Here is a 19460-nt window from a genome sequence, read left to right as displayed (position 1 = left end):
TACACACCAGAAAGAAAAAATCAGAGAACTAATGACAGAAATGAGTACTCACTCAGAGCTGAAAGTACATTTGTACTAGCTGAGAGCAGACAGTACAATAGTACTAGCTCAGTGCTGACAGTAAATTACCACTCGGTGAGAGCAGACAGTACATTAGTACTAGCTGAGAGCTGATAGTACAATAGTACTCACTAACAGCTGACAGTACGCTGGCCTCGGAGCTGTAACACTAGCTGTTATGTCAATCCTCTACACCCCGTCACTTTGATGTCTGATGATGTCACAGTTGAGAACCTTAACAATGTTAATGTTGAGCGTGTGTTAACATTGAAGGACCTAAATAATATATTTAGGGATTTGCAGGGGAGCAGATTTTGACACCGTCTGTGAAGCTACACACCAGAAACAAAAAGTCAAAGAGAACTAATGACAGAAATGAGTACTCACTCAGAGCTGAACATACATTAGTAGATTTTGAGAACTGACAGTACAATAGCACTAGCTGAGAGCAGACAGTACGATAGTACTTGCTGAAAGCTGAAGGTACATTAGTACTAACTGAGAGTAGAACATACAGGAGTACTCACTAACAGCTGACAGTACTCTAGTCTCAGAGCTATAACACTACATGTTATGTCAATCCTCTACACCCCGTCACTTTCATGTTAACACATGCTCAACATTAACATTGTTAAGGTTGTCAACTGTGACATCATCAGAGATCAAAGGACCTAAAGAAAATATTTAGGGATTTGAATGGGAAGCAGAATGTGAAACCTTCTGTGATGTAACACACCAGAAACAAAAAGTCACAGAGAACTAATGACAGAAATGAGTACTCACTCAGAGCTGAAGGTACATTGGTAGATTTTGAGAACTGACAATACAAGAGTACTAGCTCAGTGCTGACAATACACTCGCTGAGAGCAGACAGTACATTAGTACTAGCTGAGAGCTGATAGTACAATACTACTCAATAAAAGCTGACAGTACTCTTGCCTCGGACCTGTAACACTAGCTGTTATGTCAATCCTCTACACCCCGTCACTTTAATGTTAACACACGCTCAACATTTACATTGTTAAGGTTGTCAACTGTGACATCATCAGAGATCAAAGGACCTAACTAATATATTTAGGGATTTGCAGGGGAGCAGATTTTGACACCGTCTGGGATGCTACACACCAGAAAGAAAAAATCAGAGAACTAATGACAGAAATGAGTACTCACTCAGAGCTGAAAGTACATTTGTACTAGCTGAGAGCAGACAGTACAATAGTACTAGCTCAGTGCTGACAGTAAATTACCACTCGGTGAGAGCAGACAGTACATTAGTACTAGCTGAGAGCTGATAGTACAATAGTACTCACTAACAGCTGACAGTACTCTTGCCTCGGACCTGTAACACTAGCTGTTATGTCAATCCTCTACACCCCGTCACTTTGATGTCTGATGATGTCACAGTTGAGAACCTTAACAATGTTAATGTTGAGCGTGTGTTAACATTGAAGGACCTAAATAATATATTTAGGGATTTGCAGGGGAGCAGATTTTGACACCGTCTGTGAAGCTACACACCAGAAACAAAAAGTCAAAGAGAACTAATGACAGAAATGAGTACTCACTCAGAGCTGAACATACATTAGTAGATTTTGAGAACTGACAGTACAATAGCACTAGCTGAGAGCAGACAGTACGATAGTACTTGCTGAAAGCTGAAGGTACATTAGTACTAACTGAGAGTAGAACATACAGGAGTACTCACTAACAGCTGACAGTACTCTAGTCTCAGAGCTATAACACTACATGTTATGTCAATCCTCTACACCCCGTCACTTTCATGTTAACACATGCTCAACATTAACATTGTTAAGGTTGTCAACTGTGACATCATCAGAGATCAAAGGACCTAAAGAAAATATTTAGGGATTTGAATGGGAAGCAGAATGTGAAACCTTCTGTGATGTAACACACCAGAAACAAAAAGTCACAGAGAACTAATGACAGAAATGAGTACTCACTCAGAGCTGAAGGTACATTGGTAGATTTTGAGAACTGACAATACAAGAGTACTAGCTCAGTGCTGACAATACACTCGCTGAGAGCAGACAGTACATTAGTACTAGCTGAGAGCTGATAGTACAATACTACTCAATAAAAGCTGACAGTACTCTTGCCTCGGACCTGTAACACTAGCTGTTATGTCAATCCTCTACACCCCGTCACTTTAATGTTAACACACGCTCAACATTTACATTCTTAAGGTTGTCAACTGTGACATCATCAGAGATCAAAGGACCTAAAGAATATATTTAGGGATTTGCATGGGAAGCAGAATGTGAAACCTTCTGTGATGTAACACACCAGAAACAAAAAGTCACAGAGAACTAAGGACAGAAATGAGTACTCACTCAGAGCTGAAGGTACATTGGTAGATTTTGAGAACTGACAATACAAGAGTACTAGCTCAGTGCTGACAATACACTCGCTGAGAGCAGACAGTACATTAGTACTAGCTGAGAGCTGATAGTACAATACTACTCAATAACAGCTGACAGTACTCTTGCCTCGGACCTGTAACACTAGCTGTTATGTCAATCCTCTACACCCCGTCACTTTAATGTTAACACACGCTCAACATTTACATTGTTAAGGTTGTCAACTGTGACATCATCAGACATCAAAGGACCTAAAGAGTATATTTAGGGATTTGCAGGGGAGCAAATTGTGACGTCTGGGATTCTACACACCAGACACAAAAAGTCAAAGAGAACTAATGACAGAAATGAGTACTCACTCAGAGCTGAAGGTACATTAGTAGATTTTGAGAACTGACAGTACAATAGTACTAGCTCAGTGCTGACAGTAAATTAGTACTTGCTGAGAGCCGACAGTACAATAGTACTCGCTGAGAGCAGACAGTATATTAGTACTAGGTGATAGCTGATAGTACAATAGCACTCACTAACAGCTGACGGTACTCTGGCCTCGGAGCTGTAACACTAGCTGTTATGTCAATCCTCTACACCCCGTCACTTTGATGTCTGATGATGTCACAGTTGAGAACCTTAACAATGTTAATGTTGAGCGTGTGTTAACATTGAAGGACCTAAATAATATATTTAGGGATTTGCAGGGGAGCAGATTTTGACACCATCTGTGAAGCTACACACCAGAAACAAAGAGTCAAAGCGAACTAATGACAAAAATGAGTACTCACTCAGAGCTGAAAGTACATTTGTACTAGCTGAGAGCAGACAGTACAATAGTACTTGCTGAAAGCTGAGGGTACATTTGTACAAGCTGAGAGCTGAAAGAACAATAGGACTAGCTCAGTGCTGACAGTAAATTACCACTCGGTGAGAGCAGACAGTACATTAGTACTAGCTGAGAGCTGATTGTACAATCGCACTCACTAACAGCTGTTATGTCAATCCTCTTCTCCCCGTCACTTTAATGTTAACACACGCTCAACATTTACATTGTTAAGGTTGTCAACTATGACATCATCAGAGATCAAAGGACCTAAAGAATATATTTAGGGATTTGCAGGGGAGAAGATTGTGAAACCTTCTGTGATGTAACACACCAGAAACAAAAAGTCACAGAGAACTAATGACAGAAATGAGTACTCACTCAGAGCTGAAGGTACATTTGTACTAGCACAGAGCAGACAGTACATTAGCACTTGCTGAGAGCTGATAGTACAAAACACTAACGAACAGCTGACAGTACTCTGGCATCGGAGCTGTAACACTAGCTGTTATGTCAATCCTCTACACCCTGTCACTTTCATGTTAACACATGCTCAACATTAACATTGTTAAGGTTGTCAACTGTGACATCATCAGACATCAAAGGACCTAAAGAGTATATTTAGGGATTTGCAGGGGAGCAAATTGTGACGTCTGGGATGCTACACACCAGACACAAAAAGTCAAAGAGAACTAATGACAGAAATGAGTACTCACTCAGAGCTGAAGGTACATTAGTAGATTTTGAGAACTGACAGTACAATAGTACTGACTAACAGCTGACATTATATTAGTACTAGCTGAGAGCTGATAGTACAATACTACTCAATAACAGCTGACAGTACTCTTGCCTCGGACCTGTAACACTAGCTGTTATGTCAATCCTCTACACCCCGTCACTTTAATGTTAACACATGCTCAACATTTACATTTTTAAGGTTGTCAACTGTGACATCATCAGACATCAAAGGATCTAAATAATAAATTTAGAGATTTGAATGGGAAGCAGATTGTGAAACCTTCTGTGATGTTACACAGCAGAAACTAAAAGTCAAAGAAAACTAATGACAGAAATGAGTACTCACTCAGAGCTGAAGGTACATTTGTACTACCTCAGAGCAGACAGTACAATAGTACTACCTCAGAGCTGACAGTAAATTACCACTCGGTGAGAGCAGACAGTACATTAGTACTAGCTGAGAGCTGATAGTACAATAGTACTCACTAACAGCTGACAGTACGCTGGCCTCGGAGCTGTAACAATAGCTGTTTTGTCAATCCTCTACACCCCGTCACTTTGATGTCTGATGATGTCACAGTTGAGAACCTTAACAATGTTAACGTTGAGCGTGTGTTAACATTGAAGGACTTAAATAATATATTTAGGGATTTGCAGGGGAGCAGATTTTGACACCGTCCGTGAAGCTACACACCAGAAACAAAGAGTCAAAGAGAACTAATGACAGAAATGAGTACTCACTCAGAGCTGAAAGTACATTTGTACTAGCTGAGAGCAGAAAGTACATTCGTACTAGCTGATAGTTGATAGTACAATAGCACTCACTAACAGCTGACAGTACTCTAGCCTCAGAGCTATAACACTACATGTTATGTCAATCCTCTACACCCCGTCACTTTCATGTTAACAAATGCTCAACATTAACATTGTTAAGGTTGTCAACTGTGACATCATCAGAGATCAAAGGACCTAAAGAAAATATTTAGGGATTTGAATGGGAAGCAGAATGTGAATCAGAGAACTAATGACAGAAATGAGTACTCACTCAGAGCTGAAAGTACATTTGTACTAGCTGAGAGCAGACAGTACAATAGTACTAGCTCAGTGCTGACAGTAAATTACCACTCGGTGAGAGCAGACAGTACATTAGTACTAGCTGAGAGCTGATAGTACAATAGTACTCACTAACAGCTGACAGTACTCTGGCCTCGGAGCTGTAACACTAGCTGTTATGTCAATCCTCTACACCCCGTCACTTTGATGTCTGATGATGTCACAGTTGAGAACCTTAACAATGTTAATGTTGAGCGTGTGTTAACATTGAAGGACCTAAATAATATATTTAGGGATTTGCAGGGGAGCAGATTTTGACACCGTCTGTGAAGCTACACACCAGAATCAAAAAGTCAAAGAGAACTAATGACAGAAATGAGTACTCACTCAGAGCTGAACATACATTAGTAGATTTTGAGAACTGACAGTACAATAGCACTAGCTGAGAGCAGACAGTACGATAGTACTTGCTGAAAGCTGAAGGTACATTAGTACTAACTGAGAGTAGAACATACAGGAGTACTCACTAACAGCTGACAGTACTCTAGTCTCAGAGCTATAACACTACATGTTATGTCAATCCTCTACACCCCGTCACTTTAATGTTAACACACGCTCAACATTTACATTGTTAAGGTTGTCAACTATGACATCATCAGAGATCAAAGGACCTAAAGAATATATTTAGGGATTTGCAGGGGAGAAGATTGTGAAACCTTCTGTGATGTAACACACCAGAAACAAAAAGTCACAGAGAACTAATGACAGAAATGATTACTCACTCAGAGCTGAAGGTACATTGGGAGATTTTGAGAACTGACAATACAAGAGTACTAGCTCAGTGCTGACAATACACTCGCTGAGAGCAGACAGTACATTATTACTAGCTGAGAGCTGATAGTACAATACTACTCACTAACAGCTGACAGTACTCTAGCCTCAGAGCTATAACACTACATGTTATGTCAATCCTCTACACCCCGTCACTTTCATGTTAACACATGCTCAACATTAACATTGTTAAGGTTGTCAACTGTGACATCATCAGAGATCAAAGGACCTAAATAATAAATTTAGGGATTTGAATGGGAAGCAGATTGTGAAACCTTCTGTGATGTTACACAGCACAAACAAAAAGTCAAAGAAAACTGATGACAGAAATGAGTACTCACTCAGAGCTGAAGGTACATTTGTACTACCTCAGAGCAGACAGTAAATTAGCACTTGGTGAGAGCAGACAGTACATTCGTACTAGTTGATAGTACAATAGCACTCACTAACAGCTGACAGTACTCTGGCCTCGGAGCTGTAACACTAGCTGTTATGTCAATCCTCTACACCCCGTCTCTTTAATGTTAAAACATGCTCAATATTAACATTGTTAATCTTGTCCACTGTGACATCATCAGAGGTCAAAGGACCTAAATAATATATTTAGGGATTTGCAGGGGAGGAGATTGTGACACAGTCTGTGATGCTACACACCAGAAACAAAAAGTCAAAGAGAACTAATGACAGAAATGAGTATTCGCTACAGAGCAGACAGTACAATAGTACTCGCTTAGAGCTGAAGGTGCATTAGTGCTTCTTAAGAGCTGACAGTACATTCAATTTAATTACCAGGTACGCTGGGGGTTGTAATATACAGACATTCATTCCAATGTACAACTGTCACAACACTATTACCACAAGCATCAGGAGGTACTGCTCATAGCATCCATGAATGGACTGCTCTTGTTTTTCTAATATAATGAATACTACACAAATGTTCTTGTCCCCATTTACTTTGTGTAAGTCAGCCAAAAGTGGGGTAGTTTCAGCTTTACAAATTTACTGACACCAAACACACCTGAACTATGCTAACATCCCCAGCGAGCTAATGTGTTAGTCGCTACTAGCGTGCTATGAAAGTTACCATTACAGTCAACATTTTATGTTTTTTTACATTTTACATACAATTTAACTATGTGGAATTAAAAGACATAAATATTACACAAATATTTACCTTCTGGACATTGCAATGTGCCCTAAAACAGATGACATTATATTAAACCAAAATCACGAACTTGTTTAACTGTTTTCTAGCCTTTTGGTATTTGCTAACAATGCTAGCTGTATGTACTAGTTAGCTAATGTCCTCATACAGCAGGAAGAAGCAACACTCATAAAAACACATACAAAATAATACAAAACAAACAAACAAACAATATATATATATATATATATATATATATATATATATATATATATATATATATATATATATATAGTAGTGGTAAAAAGTAAGTAGTTTATCATCGCTTAATTTACAGCAACGTCCTGTATAAGGCCTTAACAGCAAAGCAGTGTTGACAACACAGCAGTACTGCTATTAACATTACAGTGCGTGCTTACCATTGTACAGCAGTTTACTGCATATAGCACCATTTTCAAATTGCTGCTGAAAACACAGTTATATTACTGTTAAAACTAGCATAATCTTTAACATTGTAAGTGCCCTTAAAATTGTGCAGTATACATTCCTCTTAAATGTGGTGGATTTCTGGTTGGAAAATGAGCATTTGTAGGGTTCTTTGTTTTTATTTTGTGAAATGAAATCTGTTCAGATGACTGTGGACTTCAGAAGGAACACAAGCCTCCCCTCACCATACAGGAAAGAGTCGTTCATGTTTCTATCCACAATCTCCAGGACCTGAAACGAAATAATAACAACATAACATCAACATCATAAATCCTAGCAGACGATGCACTTAGTGTGGGAAGGTATGCAGATGGTAGTTTTCTATGTAAGCATCTTCACAAATGTATAACATGCTGAACAATATCCTAGATGTGCAATAGCTATCTAGATACATACTGTGATATCTCTGTACTAAATATTAGATAAAACTGGAGATAAAGTAAGTCAAGTCTTTCTGGAAATAATTAGAGTACTTGTTAAAATATGTTAACACCTTAATCTGGGTTAATCTGTAAAGAGGTTGGCATTCTGGGTCACACTATGATCCCAGAATGTAAACAAAGGACAAAGAACTGAAGCAAATCTAAATTAATCTGCAACACACAGAGGCCGTTTTTTATGAACAGATTTGATCCAAAGTTACAAATGTGAGGGAGGAGCATAAAAGTGTTTGCTTTAAACTCAGAAAACTAGATTTCACTTTGTTATTCTGAAGACTTGAGAGAAGGTTTACATTTACATTTACATTTAGTCATTTAGCAGACGCTTTTATCCAAAGCGACTAACAAGTGAGGAACAAGGCAAGCAAACAAAATCTAAGTCAAGAAGAAACAACATCAAAGCAAAGTGCTGTCAAAAAGTGTTTCTGTTTCAAGACGTGAGAACAAAAGAGTAGAAAAGCTTCTTTTTTTTTTAAGTGCAAAGGAAGATGCGGAAGAGTTCTGTTTTCAGCTGTTTTTTAAAGATTGCAAGAGAGGTGGCTGAGCGTGCAGAGATAGGCAGCTCATTCCACCATCGTGGGATCACTGAGCTGAACAGTTTTCCTTGGTGTCGACTGTGTGGTGCTGGTACCACCAGACGACGTTCCCTGGTTGAGCGCAGTGGACGGCTGGGGATGTAGACCTGAAAAGCAAGGTTGACATTGTAAATTGTATTTATTTCAAAGGAAATGTACAACACAAAGGGTGCAATAACAATTCTACATCTTAATGACAGAGAAAGACAATCAAAACACAACATGAGATGTTTAGTCATGTCCTTTCAGGGCAATCAGGAGATGAAAGACGAAAGAAAACAAATAAGAGGGGAAAAACTATTTAATTAAAAGACAAAGCTGATTGTTCAAACTCATAAATATTAGAAAAAGTCATATGCATATAATTTTATATAAAAGTTATATAACACAAATTGTTGCTGTAAATGCCAATGCCAGAAAGCCGTGTAGGAGAAGCTGGGAACAACTGTCAAAATCATAATGCCTTTCGAAAACACACATTATAAGGCAGCACATAAATGAAAAAAACTATAAAATAAGGACCGATTGTTTTTGTTTAAACTTCTTAATTCGAAACAGGGAATTCTGAGTTTAAATGTAAGCTCTGGATTTAATGCTACACTCATAAAGTTAAAATCTGAATTTATCGTTAGTAGTATAGACTCTTGTCACACTTTTTATAGAGGCCCAGTAGATATGTTTGCAGCAGCTTCTTAAAATGCTGTGCATTGATACTAGATACAGCTTTAATGTGCATTTTAGTACTGCCTCCTGGTCAGATTTGCTAGACTTAACTAAAGAATTACGGCATCCATTCACCTTAAGCTTGGGGCAGTCTTCAAGCAGCATCAGACCATTTCCTGCTTGTAGCTCACACAACACAACACAACATGCTAACCAAATAAGCAGCTGAGGAAATGTCTTTCTGAGGGTGGGATGTGATACAAGTCATAGCTTTTCTGTAGCAAGAGGATGATGGGAAATAGGACAGGGGTTTGTTCCTTGTTGCTTTTTTCGTCTAAATAAAGAACGTTTTTCAGCTACAATAAGCAGAGAATTTATTAGAGAGTTTAAAATTGGTGAAGTTGTCCTTTAATGGGACAAAACACAGACTTTCTCTTGGATCTAAATTAAAACACTTTTGCTCAAAGATATCTTGTCCTGCATTATGGAACCAGTCAAACATTAGTTTCAGAACTGAACCTGCATTTCCTCTGAGAAACACTGCTTGTTAACAGTTTTAAACAAACGTAGGCTGCATTCTGTAGCTGCCTTAAAACTGTAGACATTTTTGACGCTGAAATGTGGGACTAGACACACAAGCAGGATACTGGAGCTCATTTAGATTTGCCTTGCATGGACTTTTTGCAAAAATTGTGGCTAACGTAAACACAACAACTTGACACATTGTCCCAGAGAGTCCATTTGAGGAAGCAGCACCTCCAAGCTTTATTTGTTTCACTACATCCGCAAACACAGAGAGCTCATAAAATGCAGAGAGAATTAAAAAAACAGGACATGACAGATGACAGTCTGTACAAAAATACAACCCAGTGTACACATGCTCACACATGAACACCCGAGGCACACAAAACAAAGAAATTGGTCATCTGTCGGAGCCAGAGTCGTCTCTGAGAGAATTAGGAGGTGAAGGTGGTGATGTTCAGTTCAGTTCAGATGGATATTAATTGTTTCCAAATGTTGATGAGAGGAAGCAACTTTCAGCCCAATACAGTCTGTGGTGTTTGGATCCTTCAGTCAACTTTGACTACACTGTAGATCTTGGTAACAAACCAAAAACAGGCAAAGAAGCCAATTGTGCCTGAGGATAGAGAAAATACACATTTCAATATCAGCTGGATGGAAAAAATACACCAACTGTCATCCTTCACTTGTCTCTTTTATACCTACCAGTGAATAAGAAAAAGATCAGAGCCATGATCATGGTGTATCCAAAGTACAGAATGGTGCTGGCCAGTCCAGTGATTTGCAGCTTGGAGAAGAAATAATGAATGGCATAGACCAGGAAGTAGACAGCAGTGAAGCTGCTGGTCAGGAAGGAGCGCCACTGCCAGTGGTAGTCCTGTGATGACAAGAGACAGTTCAGTACATTTACAGTCTTAAACTTAGATGTAGAGAAGGGAGTGGAACAATGATAGTCGTGCATAAACCAGATCTAAATCTAGAAAACACCTAAACAGACTTTGCATGTGTGATAACTGTTTGGGACAGTGTGGCATCCAACTTAATCTCCATCATTCAAAGCCACAGACGACAGCCGTGAAATGCAGTACCCATCTTGCAGCAAAGAAATGCCCTTCTTTATTGAGCTAATTGCACACAGTGTACAACCAAAGGGAGAAAACCCCCTGTTTTCTACACTACCACTAAATAGTATTTTGAGGTAGTGATAGAGAGATACCAGTTTTGCACCATGCATCTGTGGAAAGATGTCCTGTCCTTCAGCTTTAAAAAGTTTTTGGATTCATCTCTATGTTTCACTGGTGCCAGAGCTGATCCTTAAATGTGATCATGTGTTTTGTTGCATTGGGAATTTTGGTTGCAACATTAACAGAAGAGAAGAAGAGAGCATTGCTTTAAGCTTTTCAGTGATTGTCCCCACAAAGTCTGCTAGGACTGATTCTGGGGGTCGTCACTGACAGCAGATTTGCTCGCTACAACATCCGAAAAAAATCTGACCCATCTCAACATTTTCTAGTCAGGGCACTTTGCTTTCAATGTCTTCTCCTTGACTGAGCTGTTTTGCTGCTTTGTGCTAAGTCACTTTGGCTAAAAGCATCCAGTGATCAAAGCAAATAACTGAACATTAATGTGATGATGAGGAGGTTGAAGAATATCACTGATTGTGCTGTTTACCTCAGCACATAGGTGGAAGTAGCAGAGCAGGATGGTGGCCTCAGAGCAGGTGATGACCAGAATAATGAAGACTAGAAAAAGGAAGCCAAACATGTAGTACATCTGATGAGACCTGGAGGACACAAGGAGACATTCTGACATTAAATACAAAAGACAAAATACAACACAGCATCACTCGGTGGAGAGGAGTCTCCTACAATGTTTGGTTAATACAAAACTGAGATGCAAAGAGATAAACGTTCGATGGTAGAGCTTCCACATCTCTAACTGAATAGAGCCAAACTGATCCGCTCTCTCCAGACTCAATTCTAGTCACAAAACCAGGTCTTGTACAATGTAATCAGATTTATCAGAGTATCTACAGCCAACTCGTTTTCTTCTTTCTCACCAGATAGAGTTTAGTATGAAGAACAGCTGGATAAATATACATCCAAACGGCAGAATTCCTCCCATGACGATCCCAGGGAAAGGTTTAGTGTAGAATGACTGCTCTGGGATTTGGCGTGGAATCTGATTGGTGCGCACTGGGTGCTCAATACCCTTAAACAATCAGATCACAACAGAAAAGGGAGAGAATCAAACGTGTACATCCAGAATATGTCACACAGGAAAGAGGCTATGAAACATAGAGTTTAGGTTTACTTACTGCCTTCTTGAAGCCAAAGTATGCTCCTATAAACGTAAGTGGCACTGAGATGCAGAACCACAGAGCCAGTATGGCTACCAGTGTCCCAAAGGGCATGGCTGCTGAAGACCCCTCACCCCATAGGATCAAGTTCATTACAAAGAAATCGGCAAACACAACCCTGAGGGGAGACAGACGGGATGTTGTGACTGTGACAGAGATGACGAGTAAGAGCGCGGAATCTATATCATCTGGTAAATGTCTGCCATTGTCGCGTTTGAACCAGTCTTACCCAGGACAGAGGAAGGCTGTCAGCAACACGTTGGTCTTCCACTTTTCTCCTCCAAACGCTGTCATAACCATACACAAAGACCAAGAAGAATATAGTTTTCAGAAATCAGTAACTGTGAGCCTACCGGAAAACTCTTATTCCCTTTTTCGCTACAATATTAAACACTGTGTTCTTTCTCACTGACATTTGTAGAGGCGAGCGGCCACATATCCAGCAGGAGTTCCCAGAAGAACCCAGAGAACGACAGCACACGTCATCAGAGCCCCACGGTTTGCTGGAGACAGGAACCCAAGACAGGCAAAGACTGGAGAGGAAAGGGAAAGTCGCTCAAAGTTTTGATAATGTCATTTAAATGGAGATTTTTACAACATGTCATCATCAGACTTTAAACCATCTGGACTCATCACAACAGCTGAATTTGCATTAAAGCAAAAAAATTAAACTGGGAACTGTCGCCGTGAAGTGGTACGGGTTTGGCCATTAATTAATGTTTTATAAGAATATAACAAAGACATACAAAGGGTGACAAAGGTCATAATGAAGATCTGTGTTCCAGAGCCAAGGAAAACCGACAGCAGCATCCCCTTCCTCGGAGGTCTGAAAACATCTCCATGGACCAACTTCCATCCAAACTCCTCCTGGGCATCCTCCTGAAGAACAGGACACATGAGCAGATGTAATGAGAACAACGCTAACTCAATATTTTCAGTTTAAAAGGTTTTATCACTGCTGTTAACTATGAACTTATAACTATTGGCAATTTTCTGTCCTCAGCTCAGAAGTGTTCTCATCAGCCACAGAGACAGGAACTCACCACAGAGTCCATCTGATTGTATCTGGCAATGTCTTTATGAAGAGTCCTCAGCATGATCATGGCTACCATTCCAGACAGGAATAACACTATGACCAACGAGTTCATGATGCTGCGGAGAAAAAACAGCAATTCAAACAGCTCATAATTTACACATTAGTTGATGTATCAGTGTTTGTGCATGGAGGTGACAGGTTAACTATCAGACAACAGGATTGAGCAATGACTGGAATTAATCATTATGACCCTACCAGATCATCACCAGACTTTTAATATTATAACCCCAATTCCAAAAAAGTCAGGACACTGTGTAAAATCCACATAAAAACAGATGATTTTCAAATCTCATAAACCCATATTTTATTCACAATTTAACATAGAAAACATAATGAATGTCTTAGAAAAGTTGGGACAGAAGAAACAAAATACTTGAAAAGTAAGTGGGACTGACAAGGATGAGTACATTTAGCAACTAATAAAGTTAATTGGCAACAGGTCTCCAGCACGTATGTATAAAAAGGACATCTTAGAGAGTCTGAGTCTTAGAACCAGAGGTTCACCAGTCCACATCTAAAAAGCAAACTCCAGGTATGCCAACACCTGACTCCAAATAGTCTTTAGTAGGTCATTATTCTAACAGTTCCTACTTTTTCCACTAGCAGTATGGTTTCTATGGTTGTTCTTAATAAAGACACAGAAAATCTGAATTGTTTTTGTGATCTTATTTTAGGTACATTAAACTTGTTAATACTCTTGACTGAATTCCAAAAGGTTCTAATAATTTTTCTTGCCACTGTATAAGTGAACGTGTGTTTGAATGCTACCTGAACCACTGGATGTTGGTGTGAGGCATTGACTCCAGAATGTAGTCCCATCTCGACGCCCAACGAATCTTCTTGTCTTCCTACAAACACATGTACACACAGTTCTCTGATGATGAGATGGTACCTCCTCTTTATCTTAATATAATAAATATTTACCAGTTGACACTGCTCTTCAGCATAGTACTGGGTAAAGCTTAACTTACCTTCATATAGAGGAAGGTTTAGAAATGATGACACAACATGTCTGCTCTGTATACCCACAAAGTGGATTTGAAATGAAGCAGAAGTTTGTTGAGCCTACATTTTAAGCATATCTTGATTGATTTATTCTAAATCCACAGAGCCAAAATGATGACAATTGTGTCAATTGTGTTTAAATATTGCACCTAGGGCCTAAATGTAGACAACTTCAAATGTCTTACCAACAATCAGGTCACAAATCTGTGTCGTATGAGTGAAGGCTATTACGTCTAACAGTGTACAGAAGGTGACATACAGTACTGGTTGAACCATAATGTCCGGGAAGAATTTTGAATGTCGTGCAGGTCTAGTCCACAGCTACAGGAAAAACTTGTCTGAGGTTATTGCTGCCAAATGTTTAATCAGTGAGCACTGGCTCACTTATTTTTGCCATTAGGGTGATTCAATAAAGACCTGACTCAAGACTTGAGGATGAAATAAGATGTTTCTGTATTGTAAGTGTAGAGCTTCAATTAAGTTTCAAAGCTGGAGGTCCTGTAACAGGAACAATGGTTCAGAAAGTAGTCCGATTTTTGGACATTGTGTGTTTTAGAGTTCATTTTATATGAGAAAACTGTCCCTTTTATTCACCAATGTGCTCTCATTAACTCAATGAATGATAAAACATATTTTTATATTTTAGCAAAATGAAATCTCTCCTTTACATAAGTGTTTAGACCCTTTGATTGCAACACAACAATAAGCCAACCAAGATGATACAAACCACAAAGCTGACAGAGTAGGTATATGGGATCTTGAACGTTCCTGTGTGTTTGTTTTTTAGGAACTTTGGACCTCCAGAACAATCAGGGTTGTCATCATTAGGGTTTTCATAGCTGCACAGAGAGGAAGGAAGAGGATTTCTGATCACAGTACATCACCACTTCTATCATTATTCTGCTAATGTGTGGAGTGGATGGTTTCACACCAGGATACAGCACCTGAACTATCTAGGCTAAATAACTAGAAAGTACATTTGCACTACACTAGCTCCATCTGTGTCAGTCATTCACTACCTTTTGGGTTCAATTTTAGCAGCAACCAGTCGTGCTCCGAGCTGCTCATGCTCAACGATGTGGTAATAAATAGTGATGTCCACGTGGTTAAAGATGTAGAACGCATCCTTTTCATTGAAGTTAGACTGGAAAACAAAATTAAACACAAAAAGTCTAATCATACAGAGCAAACAATGTTACTGGTGTTAATGTTACAGTAGTACAGCTTCATGTGTGGGATATAAACCTTTGTAACTCTGGGGACTGAGAATGATGACTGCTGACCCTGTCTCTGATATTTCTCTACATCAAGCCCCAACCCCCATAGAGACTGTTCCAAAGTCAACATCAGGTTTGACTAAAGTTTGGAGCTTAACTTCTGGAGGAAGGTTTGTGGTCTAATGAAACAAAGATTGAGTTGTTTGGAAGAGTAAAGGCGATGTATTCAACACCAAAAACTGTACCTATGGTTAACAATAAAAATAAATGGAGGAATTCTTTAGCCTAAGCTCACACCATCAGCTACATGGTCAAAACTGGGACACAAATGGGTGATTACTAATACAACTGAACTCTGCCAAGAAGAGAGTTCCAGCAGCTTGTTGGTGGCAACAAAAAGTGTCTGCAAAACTTGCTAAGGGACATTCAGCTCAATACTAGCTGTTTGGTCTGTTTATGTGTCCAAACTGCCAGACCATTTCTCTATGCACCACCAAAGTATATATTAGATTTGTACCTCGCTGTGTATGAGTTTTTTTACAAGTAAGAAAACATGAGGCTGACATTAGTCTTCACTTCCACACATTATGTATAATGTTCATTATACAGTTACACAAGCCTTAATGTGTGTCCCTGTTTCACTCACTCACATTGACCACGCAGGCATCTTTGGGGTGACCTCCTTCTGTGACATAACAGCCAATAGGGAAACCAGGATTGCAGAACTTTTGTCCATCTTCAACATCATAACACCAGGTGACCGGCATGTTATCCACAATCCTGTGCGCGTGCACGCACACACACACACGCACACGCACAAAAATGACAAAATTATATAGCTTGTGTTCAGACAGTTACCACTGGTCATGCTTTTTCTTCACCTTTATGGTGTGTGTACTGTACACATGTCAGGGAATCATACATACCAGTGATGCTGGTAGTTGAGTAGCATGCCTTTTTTGAGAAAATCCAGTTTGGCTTTGTCTGATGGGTTGTTGGTGTCATAGGCTCTCATACACACCTTCTGACACTCCTGGGATTTCTTGAACTCAAACTAACACACATGACACACCATTAGTATACCTTAGGTATATATAGTGTGTACACATTGTTACTCTCCACTTTGCACATTTTACACTATAACATTTCCATTCTATTTGACGTAGGCATGAAGCAGGTTGAACATTGCAGTGCAAATACTGGCAACAACAGCATGTTTCCATGTTTACTGATATTCTAATCTTATTGGAAACTACAGTAAGTTGTTTGTGTCTGATTATGCACAACTTCCTCTATTTATTCAGCGGCTATTTATCCTGTAAACAGCGTTATCCAACTATATACAAAGTGCTCATAGCCTATGATACACATACAGCTATTCAACTGCTGAACACGTAGAATGACATACTTTGTTGATTGAGTATACTTTGATGACAGTACTTTAACTTAAGGCTTTGATATTATTTATGAGGTACATATGGAAGAAATTTAGCTGAATAATATTTAATAAAACCTTTAAATATGTGTAAAAGTAATTTTATGTTGTAGTATATATTATAAGTATTTTCTGTAACTTTTTTGACACTGGGTTATATATAATATTGTATGTGTATATATTGTATGTGTATATCGCTATTGTGTCAACAGGTTGACCATGATGTCATTGATGACACCATGCATGACACCAATTCTGTGCCCACATGGGCCTCACTTTCTCACGAAATTATACTCGACTAACTTTCTGGAGCAACAATTGAGTTTGCAAATACTCTGCTTTACTCACTCTCCATTTCTGTGGGTGACTTAAAGTATGGGATTATAACAAACATCAATAAGCAGCTTCCCTCTCTGCCTCTGCTATCAGTGTAAGTATAGCCACAGAAAGATCATTCCAACAGAACCCTGTGCTCAGACGATTAATTTTCGCCTCTGCCGTGTGACTAAGTCACTGTCTGAATGTTTATTGTGTAAATACATATGCGTGTGTTTGTTGCTATTGTCGCTGAGGTGTGTTACCTTGTATGGTGAAGGTTCGATTCTCTCACCAAACAGAACCTGGCCTAAATTCTCTGAGGGACGTTTCTCAGTGTTCTTTGAGCAGAAGTCAAACCTGCACAGAAAAGAGGACACGACTCAAGGCCAAAACACACTAAACTACACTACAGGAATTACTGACATAGATAGAAAACTGATAGAAAACACAGTAGCACTGTAGGCCTCTCTTAGATATTTTAAGTTTAATGGATTGAGCAGTTAAATATTTACCTAAGAACTATTTCAGCTTAACAGTTCCGGAATGCTTCTATACAACAATGAGGTACAGAGAAGAAGTAGGTCATGCAGCTTGAGGGAATAAGACAAAATGGAAGGGAAATGGAATTCAAATAAATCCCGCAAAGAAACGACAGATTGACACAGAGCTACTTACGCAGTGTATTCATAAGGCAGAACAGACTCCACTGAGTCCAGCCTGTTCACAAACAGCTCAATGGTCGACTAGAAGAAAAAGAAGGAAGACTCTTATTAGAAAGAGAGCAGGAAAGTTCCAGTCAGGAGTTTATGTTTATGTTATACCCATTGGTTGGTAGACATTCTTTTTTTTGTGTGGGTATGTTGTTATGACATTTTAAAAACTTAGCAATACGAAAATCGTAAATACAAGAGATTTGTTTTCTGACTAAAAAAAAAATCATGGAGACATTAAGAGGAATATTTTAGGTACTAAATATATACACACACACACCACAGTCCTTCTGTGAGATCTCTTGTTCTGCTACATTTGTTGCTACACAGAAATTAAAGCTGCTACTGCACCACGCAGGCACAAAGATAGGGAAGGAGGGACTGTTATTTGGACAGACTGAGATGTGCATAGTGTAAAGCATTGTGGAGTGATGGACTGACCACCTAACTGACACAATGTATGCATACTGAAGTTCAAAAACCTGCTTCACCATGGTAACCTATGCAGTACAGATTTAACCTGTTCAGAAGATGAACAGCATAATCGACCAGTCAGATAAGAAAAAAATTACTCATTCACACAGGATCCTTCGTTTTCCTGCTCCAGCATTTCCACCTGCACTCTCATAAACACTCCCTGCATTGATACAGCTGTTATCAAATGCAGGGAGTTTATGAGACACTAATAATGTTTGTTTTATTTTTATCTTTGTCATAAAAATAGTTTTATGACAAATAAGTCCTATCTTCGGGCAGAAGAAAGAATATACTTACTTTAATATATTACTTTATCCAGGTCGGTCAATGCTTGTTAACTATAACTGTAATTGAAACGGGTAAGCTGAGCCAGAGAAAGCTTAACTCTCTTCGTGATACAGAAACTAGGACTAGTTAATGTACCCGTCATGAGTTTGGTATCCAGACTAACGATGTTACTTTATGTATTTAAACAGATGACTTACTATCTGGTTAGCATGGTACCCGTTAGCATTGCTGCTTGTTTGTTTTGGCTAGCTAGCTTGTAGCTAGCTCGCTTACTAACTAGCTTGGTTCACTTAATGTGATTTAACAACCGTTATGCTTTGTGTTTGTGTTTACTGGATAAGACATACTAACGTTAACAACCCAGTTGTTTTATTCTAACATCTGGAAGTCGTAATGGTGACATGTTATGTTTACCCTGCAGTCTGGAACTTGGTCATGTCCAGCCTCACAAAAGCTGACGGGCGCCAGACCCGGGAGGTAGAAGCCGGCCGCTCGAGCCAGCAACGCAGCTCCAAGCAGCCACAGCAACATCTTCACCCGGGCGAATCTCCACTAAAATGTACACACTTATCTCGTTCCTGGCAGTTCACACTGCATCTGACATCTACAGCAGGCAGCCACCAACATCCGGTTCTGCAGGAGGCGGACACGTCACATACCGGAAGTCCTGCTTTGGAAAGCGGGGCATTATGGGATCACTCGTCGTCAAGCATCAGAATCCTAAATCAGAATCCTAAATCAGAATCCTAAATCCTACCAGACAGGGATTCTAATTCGTTATCTACAATAAAAAATGTGCGAACTGAATTTTTTAAAATAAAATTTTTAAAGTATATTTGATCACTGTA

The 19460-nt window shown here is 39.3% G+C and overlaps 1 protein-coding gene across 1 annotated transcript; it reads right to left on the bottom strand.

The window, feature by feature from the left end:
* Nucleotides 1-9916: 9916 nt before the first annotated feature.
* On the bottom strand, nt 9917-19260 carry tm9sf2 (transmembrane 9 superfamily member 2). The gene is made up of 17 exons (XM_026355572.1): nt 19027-19260; nt 17813-17880; nt 17401-17494; nt 16311-16438; nt 16035-16164; nt 15187-15311; nt 14895-15006; nt 13931-14010; nt 13110-13218; nt 12813-12945; nt 12480-12599; nt 12296-12353; nt 12025-12184; nt 11767-11918; nt 11379-11490; nt 10413-10584; nt 9917-10323 (listed from the first exon to the last, which is right to left on the bottom strand). Exons 1-17 carry the CDS (start codon nt 19141-19143, stop codon nt 10256-10258), a joined length of 1938 nt encoding a protein of 645 aa, XP_026211357.1. The 5' UTR covers nt 19144-19260; the 3' UTR covers nt 9917-10255.
* Nucleotides 19261-19460: the final 200 nt, after the last annotated feature.

This window comes from Anabas testudineus, chromosome 15 (assembly GCF_900324465.2).
Source record: "Anabas testudineus chromosome 15, fAnaTes1.2, whole genome shotgun sequence".
NCBI classification, from domain to species: Eukaryota; Metazoa; Chordata; class Actinopteri; order Anabantiformes; family Anabantidae; genus Anabas; species Anabas testudineus.
Note: the sequence above shows the minus strand (reverse complement) of the source record. Positions and strands in the feature narration are given on the sequence as shown.